Raw genomic sequence first — 14,895 nt, 5'->3', positions numbered from 1 at the left:
GCCGATTGCCGGTTTCGCCATGGACACTTTCCGTCCGGAATTCCAGCCCGAATTCCATGCCGCTTTTACATTCTTCGTTCGCGTTCACAAATCATCACTTGGCAACGGCGACGGTGAGCCTGTCCCGCTAAAAGCCCTCTTCTTGGTCACCGAGCTGGGCTTCGTGCCTCTGAGTCACACTCGAACTTTGGTCCGTTTTCAAAATTTGCGTGCGTTGCAAGTTTTCTTATTATTTTTATGATTGCTATTATCCCCAGTGAGAAAAATAAATGTCTTTGTTTTCTAGATAAAAAAATTATTCGTAAAGATTCTGGTATGAACAATGACAAAAGAAAGTTGTTTTTCCGATTACAAAAAGCTGTGCTTTCACATTCTAATCCGAAGCAACAAACCTCAGCAGTGGCTGGCACACGCACTGCAGCAACATCCTCTGTTTGTGTTGAAAAATTACTTATCGATCCGTTACGAAATAATAATAATATTTTTTCCCCCCCAACACGGAACAAATAAATACAACTTTTTTAAGGTCCAACGCAATAAATGTGTCTTTACAATAATTCGGATGCCTTTAAGCCAGCGGGTTAACTTTATTTTGTTTGTTATTGTGCATTGTTATTTTTTTACCATCACGGTTATTTCATTATTGATGGATTGTTATTATTTTTTGACGCAGGTAAGAAACATGCAGTCATAAGCGGTTTCATAGGGATGACCCACAGAGGACCTCGGTTAAAAACAAAAAGTTATGCGATTTATAGTACGGTGCGCTATGAACTCGGCGACCTGCGTTCCAATTTCCAGCCACGGTTAACATCAGTGGCGAGCAATTAACAGAAACAGTAACCGAGTCACCCCCTGTTCACCAACCCGCACCGAGCAGCGTGCTCTCGTCTAGTCAACGCCCACGACATGTACGGTGTGTGTGGAGAGGCCTTCATCCAGCAGCGGATGGACAATATGGCCACACATTAGCAATTTTGCATCATCCAAACCGTGAAGTGGAAAAAAAGCGGGATTGGGAAGGGCACGTCGCTAGGCATGCGATGACAGCCGATGGTCACGAATAGCGACGGAGTGGGCGGCCAAAGGATGGGCTGCATCCGGGAGGACGTTAACCCGGGGAGAGATGGAGCGATTACATCAGCTGGCGTGTAACCTCTGGGCAGATTTTTGCTACACAGGATCATGGTGGTGGGGGGGGGTGTTGGTGACTGCTTGTGGTTAGGGAGGCTTTCATCCAGGAGTGGATTGACCATGACTGACAACGACGATGTTGTACATGTATACATGTTGTTATTATTATAATATGCTCCTACCTTCTGGGTCAAGGAGTCGCTCGATGCCCAGATGATCCTTGGCCAATGAAAATGCTCTCTCCAGACGTTGCACAGGGGTCATTTCCCGCAGCTCCTCCACCGGGTTAAACACATCCGGCCTGGGCACATGGGCAGACGAGGAAAATGATGATGGGATGAGTTGGTCGGGGGAGGGTCACGGGTCACAAGTCAACCTGTTGACGAACAAACCGCATCAATTGCACCTCCGATTAGCACGATTGGCTACATACGGTGGGGAGAGAACTTCAACACACATCACATACATTCAGCTAATCCAGTCGGATCTCGGAAGCTGAGCATGCTTGAGCCTGGCGAGTGCCTAAAAGAATGACCGCCAGGGCTTTCCAGATTGAACAGGCATTGGGCTGCGACGTGTGGCCCGGGATATGGCAGTGCCGAGTGTCACCCGCCGGTATGTACGTATGTATGTAGAACTTCTTTCGCACTGTACGTAGTGCCACATGTGCTAATCGGAGGTGCGGAGAAAGGACAACGAACTAAAATACAAAAAGGTGGGTTTTCTCCCGGTAATCTGCTTTCACCCTATGCGAAGCCAAACTCTCGTCTCGTTCGTGGAAATGGCCATACGACCCAATGCGGAACCTTTCCAATGATTTTGATTTAAAGCTTTCGTGACTGCAGGGATTAATATTATTGGTTCTTTCGGTAAAGTCACGTAGAAGGGAAACAATAAAGTAAATTTTTTAAAAATATTTTTTTTAATTTTTAATAAAAAAAATATGTTTTATATTTTTATTATTTTATTGTTTCCCTTCTACGTGACTTTACCGAAAGAACCAAGAATACTTTCTGTTGATGTTAGATAGAAATAAATGTGCAAGTTCAGTGTGAAGGAGCTGTGGAGCCAAGGGGATGCGGGACACAAGGTGGCTGCTTATATAACACGAGCGCAACGACACAGTTTTATTCTTTATCAATGACATTTCAAATCACATAGTGCAGGTATAATTCTAAGCGCAAAACAACGTGCTAACAAAAACCACATACCTTATACTGTTTCTCCACTATTCAGAGTGATTTTAAGAGAGGGGAGGGAGGGGGGACTAAAGTCTATTGCTTGGCTCCCCCATCCGTCAAGTTGAGGGTCAATGTTCCCCTGCTCCTTTGTGGTGTCGGCTATAGGTATCACGATGCTGTTATTGGGAGTGAATGGGGGTGGAGGGGGGGCTAGACATTGCTGCACTGAAACATTCTAGCCTATTTTGACTTCAATCTTTCGTGACTGCAGGAATTCATGTTCTTGGGTCAGACGCTGTCTTTCCGACAGACCTGTTCTTCACCTGAGGACGGCTGCTTGTGTTGTGGCGGAAGCGTCGTGAGAATTATTTTATCATGTTTTATTTTTATTATTTTATTATTTACCTTCTACGTGACTTTACCGAAAGAACCAAGAAGATGAATCCCTGCAGTCACGAAAGCTTTAAATCGATTTTCACGTAGATAGCTTCAAAAGAAAATAACAAAAAAGAAAAAAAAATTACGACGTTTCGACCGCAACACAAGCCGTCGTCTTCACAAGCGGTCGTCTTCAGGTTCCGCTTGAGAAGATGACCGCTTGTGTTGCGATCGAAACGTAGTAGTTTTTAAAATGATTCTATCCCATCTTGCGCAAAGGCAATACGACATTGAGACTCTAAATGCCAATGTCGAGGTCTGCTAGCCACGATGAGAGGGCTTCAGAGGAGCGAGTTTGCGCAGTTTTTCGCCGTTCCTCCTCCGTTGAAGGAGCGCCCGACTACAATAGGTTTGCAATATGGCCCATAGTTTGGGTCGCATGGCCACAATCGCAGTACTGTGGCTTGTCTGAAACTTCCCATTTATGAAGGAGACGTGTGCAAAGGCCTGTTGCAATCCTGCTACGGTTGATGTTCCCGATGCCCCGAAACGCGAGAGGTTTCGCGGCAATCAATAGACTTAAAAGTTATTTTCTCCGGATGACTGCACCGCCACGTGCGATGTCGTTCCTCGCCCCGCTGCCTTGCACCTGTGGCTGTGGAGCAGCGCGCCGATGGCCAAGCCGTCGGACCAGCAGCTCGTGAAGTTGGTGACGTTCACGTCGGGGCAGTCGCGCGTCGACTGCCGCACCCAGCTCAGCAGGATCTTCTCGCTGCTCGTCTGCTCCAGACCGGACATCGCATCCTTCATCACGTCCTTCACCTGCCATCGGAGGGGGGGGGGGGGGGGAGAGCACGGTCAGCATTGGCGTGTCACGACGTTTCACTTCTTTGCGTTCAAACGACGAACCTCGGACCCTTGTGCGAACCCTCTAAAGAACTGCGGGCGTCTAGCGGGCCGCGTTCAAATCTGGAGGTGTTTTTGGAAGAGGCCATACTACAACGCCAGCCTTGCCAATCTCATCAGCAAGGAGCATAAACCATCATCACGCCAACTCGTCACCCTCGCAGCAGCGGCTTTTGGCTAGCCATTGAGCAAAGATGGTGGTCACCGCATCGCATGCTTTTAGATGCATGTCTGCGACCATCTGGAATGCTCTTCCTTTCGATATTGGGAGGCCACTGGAGCAATGCACTTCTACATGTCGATTGAACACCCATTTCTTTAGAACTGCTTTTTGTCTTTAGTTTGTTACCCTTCTCCCACACCTCCGATTAGGACGGTTGGCTACGTACGGTGCAAAAGAAGTTCAACGTACATACATGCAAAAGTGTATGTACAACACCTGGGCAGAGACTACGAGGTAGACTATGAAGGCGATCGACAGATGACGTATCAAATGGACCGGATTACAGATCAGCATTGCAGCGAGGCTGGCAGATGATAGATAGAAAGAGAATTACGTTCCGAACGATGTTAACGTTTAAGAAGGAGGATCGCACTGTATGACATGAGAATGACTGTGAGGTTACCGCTCTCCCTATAAATCCATGAAAGTGTTCCTGCTCGAGCGAGCAATGGGGCAGTGTTAATCTCCAGGGCCAGCGGTAAATACTGCACAATCCTGTCATAATAAGGGTGAGATTATTCACAGGACTACCAATCCTAGGCCATGAGCTGAGGTGACCCTCAAAACTAGAATTGAACGCAACCGCTTCCGATTGTATTATCAAGTCAAAACACAAATTAATGGATTGTTTGCTGGCAGTAATTGAGAGCCACATGCTGTAACCACAGAGTCGCCTGGCCAGATAAAAAATTAATTGACAAAGGAATTGAAAAAAGCTTCATGTTGAAAGTGAAGACAAATGCATAATAAAAAAATAAAAACGTTTTAGTCGAGAAGTCCATTGGTCTTCCACACATCTGTTATCTATTGGCATTTGCTTTAGCAAACAAATGAGATGAGCATCATTTTCATTTCATTTGATCACCCACACTGCTTCATCTGGTGAAGTTATGTTATATTTTTATTATTTTATTATTTCTCTTCTACGTGACTTTACCGAAAGAACCAAGAATATGAATCCCTGCAGTCACGAAAGCTTTAAATCGAAATTTATGCCACAGTGGTTTCAACATTGCCCTACGAATCGACTAACCTCAGTCCCTTTCCCAGCTATGGCAAAAATAATGGCGAGGTCTTCATCCATCATCGGATTGACAAAGGGCTGTAACATTATAAGGACCATTCAGACGCTGTCTTTCCGACAGACCTGTTCTTCACCTGAGGACGGCTGCTTGCGTTGTGGCCGAAACGTCGTGAGAATTGTATTTTATTATGTTTTATTTTTATTATTTTCCTTCTACGTGACTTTACCAAAAGAACCAAGAACATTATAAGGACTCTTATTATTAAACTACGTGACCACGGGGAGGACGACGTGCAAACTGCAAATGCACAAACGTCAGTGTCGGGATCAAACCCACGACCTCCTGCATACCAGGCGAGGGAGTAGTCAGCATCTCGCCACCGTGGTGCCTGGCGACGCTTCCGCTTTATTTCCTGCCCTCGGCCTTTTCAATTTCAAACGGCCGATCCCAGACCCGCCGAGAGAACGAGCGGCGGGCCTCAGCTCTATCTCTGCGCAACGTTGAAGCGATAGCGAGCAATATTGCCTCGGGAGCTGCACTAATTTCCTGCCCTTTTCAAATGCGTATTAAAAACGGCACAAAAGCCACTCGTGGGTCAGGGCCACGAAAGATAAACGCCACTACCCGGTAATCCACATATTATCCCTATTATTGTTGCGCTCAAGGACCCGGCCGTTGCAGACGCACGGCGACTGAAAGGACGGCAAGATTACACGGTGCTATATATTTAAAAAAAATGTCTTGCTTCAAAATTCGCCAGGAGTGGCCTTTTGTGCTGCCCTGATTGGAGAGAGTCCCTGACCATCGCGCAGAGCAGAAAATCATGCGCAGCCGTTAGCGGGAGTGCTTTGACAGGCTGCCAAGGCATTCCAAGTACGACGGCAATAATATTGCATGGTTCCCTCGCAAATTAGGATTTACACAGACACTCCTGCCAAGTAACCGAGCATCTGAGCGAATTATACTGCAACACACCTAATATCATCATCACGATCATCTTCTTCACAATTATTATTTTTTATCAGCCATCATCATCCACTGCTCGTGGTACCGTGATGTAACGTCGGTCCAGCCCTTGGAGGCACTAGCATTCACCACAGAGTTAAAAATAATGTTTTCATAAATTCTTGAATTTCGATTTAAAGCTTTCGTGACTGCAGGGATTCATATTCTTGGTTCTTTCGGTAAAGTCATGTAGAAGGGGAAACAATAAAATAATAAAAATTAAACAGTTACATTCTCACGACGTTTCGATTGCAAACCACAGCAAGAAAATTTGAATTTTTTATTATTTTATGTTTATTATTTGATTTTTTCCCTTCTACGTGACTTTACCGAAAGAACCAAGAATATGAATCCCTGCAGTCTCGAAAGCTTTAAATCGAAATTTAAGAATTGATTAAAACAATATTTTTGTGAAAACCACAGCTGTGGTTTTCACAATGATTGCTTGTGTTGCATGTGTTGCAATCGAAACGTCGTGATAATTGTATTGTTTTATTTTTTATTATTTTATTGTTTTCCCTTCTACGTGACTTTACCGAAAGAGCCAAGAATATAATTCTTGAATTGCTTCAAATAAGACTTTGTATGGCCCCAGCTCTCCGAGGATGCCCTGTGACTCAACGGCGCTGCTGCTGCTGCTGATGATGCTGCTGCTGCTGCTGATGATGATGCTGCTGCTGCTGATGATGCTGCTGCTGATGATGATGCTGCTGCTGATGCTGTTGTTGGTGGTGGGCTGGGCCCAAGTTGCCTCATCCCAGGCAGTGCCACACTGGTGTTCTCTCGGCTCCCATAAGTTTCCAATACCCCATGACCATTCCTGCACCTCTGCCTTCTACCCAATTGTAATTTTTTTTAAAAAGGTCTTCAAATTGAGCTGCACTCGGACGCTATATATACTAAAATAATTTTGGTGTTGATGTTCAATCAAATCATGACCTCCGTCCGCATTGTGAACTCGCCATGGAGCGGAGGGGGGGGGGCCGAAGTGAACGACTCCTCCAGTTGCCATAACCCTTACCTGCCAGTGCAGGATGATGCTCCAAATGAGACCGAGCGTGAGCTTGTGGTTTCCATCCACAATGTCCGGGCCCCCAATGTTAACGAGCTCCACCTGAGCATGGGGGCATGAACGCACAAACATATCCAGCGACAAAAAAAGACAAATATCCACTCCCCCACCATATAGCCATTAACACACTCTTGGGGCAAGTGCCTTCAGCGGGCACCTATCAAGGCTGGTACGCCACACAAAGGAGTGGGGGTCCCCAACACGTTTGTCTCCCCAGTGCTGATGTTTAGACACACCGCATTAGGTACTAACTTAAAGTGTGGGTGGAGACCCAGAACCGGTTCAGATAATTATCGCCACCGACCTTTGTCGTGAGCGGGATTCGAACTCATGTCACCAGGTTCGCAGGTGCGGTGAACTAACTACCACACCACCGATTCCCATCCCGTGCGTGCGTGCGTGCGCACAAATGCAGGAGAGTAAGATGACGATGTACTTTGTAAAATATTGGACGCATCGATTTTGCACGATCGTCTGCATTGAGACGAATGGCCCTCCACTCCAATTTGGCGACGTGAGATCCCACACCCTTCCCGTGATCGTTGGGCAACAACAGGTAAAGTATAGACCCCACTAAACACGCGGACAAGAGAGATCTGGGGAAGACATTTTTGACATGGCGACGGAGGAAATTTACACATTGCCGGAAGTTGCCACGGGCCGTCGGAGCGAATATCATCGCAGCTTCCCCCACCCTCTTCCTTTGTAAGTCACTCAAATCTCACAACACAGCAGATGGGGCTAAGCGACACTCACATTTGTTGGCGCATAAAATCAATCAACAAATGCACCGCGCCACAGGAATGCGGCACTGATGATGAGCGATGATTTCTGAATGACAATCCCCAAATGCCTCGCATTTCACGCCCCATTAGGCGTGGAGATTTACATTCCTCATCCAAGCCCAGACGAAAAACATTCAATTTTGACGATCGGTGCACGTAACCTTTTATGTTGATGTCCTCATAGCATTTGCAGTAACAATTTGACGATTACTATACTCACATTGTTTGCTCAGGTAGTTTCGCACTCTTAACAGGTAGTCATTAATTGATTTGATCTTTTTTTTTTACTCTTCTCGGTTCTTTCGGTAAAGTCACGTAGAAGGGAAATAATAAAATAATAAAAATAAAACATAATAAAATAATTCTCACGACGTTTCGGCCACAACGCAAGCAGCCGTCCTCAGGTGAAAAACAGGTCTGTCGGAAAGACAGCGTCTGACAGACCTGTTCTTCACCTGAAGACGGCTGCTTGCGTTGTAGCCGAAACGTCGTGAGAATTATTTTATTATGTTTTATTTTTATTATTTTATTACTTCCCTTCTACGTGACTTTACCGAAAGAACCAAGAAGATGAATCCCTGCAGTCACGAAAGCTTTAAATCGAAAAAAATATTTTATTATTTTATATTTTTATTGTTTTATTATATCCTTTCTACGTGACTTTACCGAAAGAACCAAGAAGATGAATCCCTGCAGTCACGAAAGCTTTAAATCGAAACTTTTTTGTTACTGTTCATGAAAGTTCAAAGTATGGTGTAAATAAATATATATTTATGCATCTCTTCACAATCAAAAAGCTGCCTCGGTCAAATTTACGGGCGACTCGGAAAAAAACGACAGGTCAAAGGTTTATTTCTCGAGGCGGTGTGCGTCTCCTGTTTAAAACCCCTTGTCAGCGGTGGAAATTCCACATTCACATGGCAAAGACGGCGAGTCTTATCTTAAAGGTCATCCATTGTTGACTCCTGCACAAAGCCGGTACATTTTTAATGACCCTTGGAGTGATGAATGTATGTACAATGAACTTCTTTCACACCGCATGTTATCCAACTGCGCTAAACGGAGGTGCAGGTGGGGGGGGGGGGACAAACTAAACACGCACAAAGTATTCACACCATTGGAACCTCATTTGGCAGTAAAAAATATGATAATTGTTTTTTACCCTTCTATCTGGCAACAAAACTGACACCTTTTTTTCACAACGAGTCATGTTTGCATAGACCACAATACCTGCAGCCATAATACAAAAAAACCTGTTTTTTGTTTGCATTATGGCTGCAGGTATTGTGGTCTATGCAAACATGACTCCTTGTGAAAAAGGTGTCAGTTTTGTTGCCAGATAGAAGGATAAAAACCAATGATCAGGCACAAAGAAGTTCTAAAGTCATGGGTTTTCAATCTAGATTTAAAGTGCATCGCTCACAGTGGCTTCCTAAATGTGATGGGCTGAGGATTTGAACTCGCAACCTTTCAATTGGGAGCAGCTCGCTCTGCAGCTGAGCCACCTGGCCGGCTATCATGAAGGCCAACATTGACTGCAATGCGCTGCAGTCATAGCCAATGCAAGATGGCCAGGTAATGTGGATGATAAAATGCACTATTTCGCCATATTAACAATTTTCTTCATGGAGCCTTCCTACTTATACCCGCGGGGCAACAAAACCCCGGCTCAGGATAATGCTGCAATTCCACCGGCGGTTTTATCTTTGCGCAGGAGGGCTGCGACGTATGCGGAAGAGAAAGGGGCATCTGACAAAGTGCGTTTTTCCGCCTACCTGCTTCTGCACCATTTCCCAGAAGACCAAGGGAGGATAATTTGAAAGACGTTAAAAGAACCAAAATGGCAAAAGGCTTCCGCGAGCAAAGAGTAAACATTTACGCGAGCGTCGCCGTAAATTGGTAACTTCTTCATTTCGCGGAAAATAAAAAAACCCAGCAGCAGCAGCAAGTAAATGACACTAATGACATCATTGCCCCGAGGACTCCCAGATTAATGGATCACGACGTACACCGTATTTCCAGGGGGTGCATCGCCTGAATATGCGTGCTCGTTTAATGCAGCTGTGGCTCAACTGAAGTGCCAATCGCGAGGGAGGTGCTTCGGCGTTGTCGTCTTAAAGTTACATCATGGGACCTCCTTTGCCAGTACCAAAATATACAATAGGGTTTTTCCCCTTTTTTTTCTGGAAACAAAACTGACACCTTTTGCAAGGAATCATGCTTACATTAACCACAATACTTGCAGTCAAATGCAAACAAAAAACAATACTCTGATAATGTATGCATTGTCTTTGAAACTGATTGGTCCACACCAGAGACAGCTTTCTTTGGAGCCTCGTCTCATATGGTGTTCGACCAGATGACGCCAAAGAAAGCTGTCTCTGGTGTGGACCAATCAGTTTCAAAGACAATGCATACATTATCAGAGTATTGTTTTTTTGTTTGCATTTGACTGCAAGTATTGTGGTTAATGTAAGCATGATTCGTTGCAAAAGGTGTCAGTTTTGTTGCCAGAAAAAAGGGGAAAACCCCTATTAGTACGTCTTAAAGTTGTTCGTGGGCCCTGCCACCCTGTAGCAGCTCGCTGCGGTGCCGTGTGGTTGGCATGAGCTGCGGTGCAAGGAATTAAAAGGCCCCCCCCCCACCTCGTCTGGCTTCTGCCGCAAATCTTCGCCCGAATCAACTAAAAAAACGCACCTGAAGCCAGAATTCGGGGCTGCATTCACCGGACACCCACACCCCTCGCTTCAATCCCAATGGCTCCTCGCCACCCACGCGTGCCACATCAAGCAATCACAGGCTTAGGCAGCCTCGCTTGCCGACACTGCAGTGGGGCCAATAAGCGTCAACGACGCTCCAGCTAACGCAAGCAAAACGCAATCGATTGTCCCTGCCCTGGACAAGCCAGACAGTCGACGTCATTAACACGTGTAAAAAAAACGCGGGGAGGCTTATGCGCTGCAGGAGATGCCGACCTTTGCGAAACCTAAGAGGTTGCATCACATGCGCACTTCGACAACGCGTGCCACTGGGCTGAGCCCTCTCCGCGTGCTTACGTTGTTGGAGCGCAGGACGTGCAGGGCCCTGGTGACGTTGTTGAGGGCATGGAGTCGCGACGCGCCGCGCTCCACGGGCTGACGGGAGAGAGAGGAAATCAGTCGTGGGGGGCGGGGGGGGTCACTCGCGAAGACGCTGAGCTCTCGCGTGTCGCACCCAGACTTTGTGGCACCACCGCTTCTGTTTTAAATCCTTACCCCCCCCTCCCTTCCAACCCCTTCCAAACATCCCTGATCGCCCCGGAGTGGCACGAGACGTAAACAGAAACGCGAAGACTACGCAGACAATTTTTTTGCAAATGCTTCTGCCCCCGTTTAGAAAATTAGAGGGAGAAAGAATCAATCTTGGGAGACTGGCCCTGAGATCGCAAGCCCAACTGGCAGTGGCACGGCACAAGCGACACAGCACCTCGGATTAGCATGGTAGGTTCCGTACGGTGCGAAAGAAGTTGAACGTACATTTAAAACGCTTATTGGAGAGATTTGCAGTCCTACCTTCGAAGGCAGCTCTGGTTAATACTTTGGGTGTATCAAGCGTAAAATACTCGACATGCCATCTGCTTTCCAGTGGACGTTAAATATCCCGCGATGTCACGGTCCAATTTTCTTTGCCACGTTTCAAAATGTAATGAAAATTACTAAATTGCCCCCATACTGCAAAAAACTTGGCAGGACCCTCCTAAAAGAGTTGAGACTCGACGAGGCTTACTGGGTAAACAATCTTCGTAATAATAATGATAGTAATCAAGTGTAAATGCCAAATACACCAATCGCAACTGATACTTCAAACACCGAAGATATATAAAGAGAGATAAATAATAACACTTCAGGAAGTTATGGAGCTTAGTGGAAGGAGTGCAGGAACGGTCAGAGTTTGGTTCTTTGTGTAGTTGAAAAAAATAAAACACATGCACATATGCGCACACATTCAAGGAGGCAGAGAATGAGGACCGAAAGCCAAATTCCACGATTGTTTCCGGCACCTGTAAATCACACACTAACTCTTTACGCATATGGGATGTGGCCTCCAAGAGAGAAAGAAAGAAAAAAAACAAGTCTGAAGTTGATATTTTGCCCAAAACGACTTTTCGATTAACATTTCGTAAAACCTTTAAAACACACACATACACACACACATATAAATTAGTGCACCCACAAAACTTTTTGACCTTTTAACTGAAACCGGTCAATTTTCTTCTCTCCTGTTACTTTTACACAAAGGAGAAACTGTGAATGTTCTGTAGGTCATGAGCAGAATAAGGTAAAAAAAAAACTCGTGTTCTACCCAAAACAAAATAGCACAGCAATAAATTACAATTGATCCAACGACTCCCAATAGCGACTTTCTCATTACGTACGTCTCTATGCAGTCGGGGATTCATTTCCGACGGGTCCGTCCGTGCCCGGCACACCATGTCGCTCTGGCTGTAGCAACTGCTCATGTGGCCACATATTCCAGTGGACAGGCAGCCACGGTGTGATATTTCCATACCGTGTCCAGTATAACCCTCGCTCTGGTCATTGGCTAAATGGTCACATGCAAACTTATCGAGTCCACTCGCGACCTGGCAAATATTCCACGACCACACCGAGCCGAGCTCGGATGCAGCACGGGAGATGGGCACGTCGTTCCATTAATGCAAAATCAACGAATCGCCAAACTGCGACTGTGGTAAAGCCCAGAACCTTCGAGGGCGCCATCCACGCCACACGCCCTGGAGGGTATTGTTGCAATGCGTACCAGCGTCTTACTGGTCGCCTTGGATTGGTCGAAGGAGCTTAACACGTTCAACGATGACATCACCTATGCAAACTGTTGCTTACATTCATAATCAACGTTTTTGGGTTTAGATCGCGTTATGTATAAATGTGTCGTAACCCTCCACCACCCGACACGGCCAATCAGTAAAAAAGTGTCACGTTGACAAAAGACAAATAGTTCACTGCTTTAGCCCACCGGTGTGTTGAAGCGTGAAACCACAACATTTACAATTTTTGAGTAGCACGACGTTTCGCTGGTAATTACATCCAGCATCATCGGGCAATTCGCCAGAATGGATGCAATTACCAGCGAAACGTCGTACTCAAAAATTGTAAATGTTGTGGTTTCACGCTTCAACACACCGGTGGGCTAAAGCAGTGAACTAATTGTCTTTTGTCAACGTGACACTTGTTTACTGATTGGCTGTGTCGGGTAGTGGAGGGTTTATACATAACGCGATCTAAACCCAAAAACGTTCATTATGAATAATATTGGTCGCGAAAGCCTGCTACGTGTTAAACTGTTGCTTACATGCCGTACGAAAGCAAGTGATCTCTGCGTGCAAGTCTTTTTCTGTGCATTGTGACACTCACCAGTTGGAACCCAACAAGGCCTCCCAGCAACTCTAGGAGTTTTCTACCATCCTGCAGGTCCAAGAACAAGTCTTCGATAGGGTCTCTTCCAGCCTGCATGCACAAGATAAATAACGAAGACAAACATCGCCCCACGTTGCCTTTAACAGATTGATGGGGGCCTTTAAAGGCTGACAAACCACACGGCAACATATTTACACACTGCGCCAGGTACTCACTTAAGGCCGAGTCGACCTAGGGGATGTCAGCCGTGGTCATGAATCAAACTCTGTGCGCAGTGTTTGCAGCAGCGCTGCGCGCTAACCCACTGCTGCCAACACTCCCCACGGACACACAACAACAACCGCCATTCGCCACTAAGTAGCTGTGACATCACCACGGTGGTGGTGCCAGGCTATGTGCACGTTAAGGACAAAGATCCCTCGTATAGCCTTAACAGACTGTAGGGTCAAGTGCTGCACCTATAAAGGCCGGCAAGGCACACGAGGGGTGGGTGGCCAACACCACGCCCGGCCGCCTTTGTCTCCCTAGTGGCGATGTTTACACATCGCACCAGGTACTCATTTGAGGCTGTGTCGACCTAGGGGAGGCCGTGAGTGGGAATCGAACCCGGGTCGCCAGGTTCGAAGCGCAGCGCGCTAACCGCTACACTACCGTTGAAGACACAGGCACACACACACAATTTGTCCACTTAACCTGCCTAGATTGCTGGGGACGCACGTTGCTAGCGGGGCTGCTATTACCGGCACAACAGCACACGAAGCGGGTCAATGGTTAGGCGAGCCCCACGCTCAGAGGGTAGTGAAATTAAATAGGTTTTTGCGGAGGGGGGGGGGGGGATAGGGGGGCAAGTTAGCAGCGGGCGAGAAGTTGGAGGCAGGGCGGTCGTTGCAGCGATGATGTTGTTGTTGCTGAGCTGCGTCAACCCTACGCCAGAGTCTACGCGCCGCGATCACGGCGTGCCACCATCGCTCCAGAGGTCGCAAACGGGTTTTGATTCCTTACCCGTACCCTACCCGATACCCGGCTACCCGTACCCGGCCGGGTATCGGGTAGGGTACGGGTATCGGGTACCCGGTTGCGACCTCTGCATCGCTCACACCGAGAAGCACGACAAGGCTCTGCCAGCTGGTCATTAACAGCGAGCTCCACATTCACCGCTAAGTAATACACGTTACGCATAATGGGCTGACATGTAAACCATGATTAATTCATTATAAACACGATTTGAGAGCTTTATTAATCCACTCCCTGGATGAAGGATTTCCCACTTGTATTCTTGGTTCTTTCGGTAAAATAACGTAGAAGGGAAATAATAAAATAATACAAATGAAACAATAAAATAAAATTCTCACGACGTTTCGGCCACAACGCAAGCAGCCGTCTTTCCGACAGCTCTGTTTCTTCACCTGCTTTGCTTTTTTTATTTCCTTTCTATGTGACTTTACCGAAATAACCAAGAATATGAATCCCTGCAGTCACGAAAGCTTTAAATCGAAAAGATTTCCCACTTCTTTGAAAGTCACATGGGGAGGGGGTGGGGGCGTAGTTGTTTGGCCATATTTCACAGTGCTGGTCAATTGCAGGTTGCTGAAGTTGGATGCCCAGGATCAGATCAGAATATATCACTCGCTCCTCATTTCAGCCATGGAATTGGTCCTCGGGTTGAAGTGCAAAGTGGAGTGTTTAGGCTGACCCTAATGTTATACACAGGGACAATTGCCCCGGCTTAAAACACGGCCTCTGTCACCCATCACCATGCCCAGACAGAGTTT

At 46.5% G+C, this 14,895-nt stretch overlaps 1 protein-coding gene across 7 annotated transcripts in view; it reads right to left on the bottom strand.

Moving 5' to 3' along the window:
• Window positions 1-14,895, bottom strand: part of LOC144733531 (dystrophin-like) — a 393,684-nt gene that overhangs the window by 290,366 nt on the left and 88,423 nt on the right. For all 7 annotated transcript variants that reach the window (XM_078615485.1, XM_078615482.1, XM_078615479.1 and 4 more), the window contains 5 exons: window positions 13,121-13,213; window positions 10,766-10,843; window positions 6,874-6,966; window positions 3,343-3,515; window positions 1,317-1,435 (listed from right to left, as the gene is read on the bottom strand). In XM_078615485.1, the coding sequence (XP_078471611.1) occupies window positions 1,317-1,435; window positions 3,343-3,515; window positions 6,874-6,966; window positions 10,766-10,843; window positions 13,121-13,213 (556 nt within the window). The remainder of the gene's footprint in view (window positions 1-1,316; window positions 1,436-3,342; window positions 3,516-6,873; window positions 6,967-10,765; window positions 10,844-13,120; window positions 13,214-14,895) is intronic.

The sequence above is a fragment of the Lampetra planeri genome, chromosome 47 (genome assembly GCF_965212315.1).
Source record: "Lampetra planeri chromosome 47, kcLamPlan1.2.h2, whole genome shotgun sequence".
Taxonomy (NCBI): domain Eukaryota; kingdom Metazoa; phylum Chordata; class Hyperoartia; order Petromyzontiformes; family Petromyzontidae; genus Lampetra; species Lampetra planeri.
The sequence above is the reverse complement of the archived record's forward strand: the minus strand, read 5'-3'. Positions and strand labels throughout refer to the sequence as shown.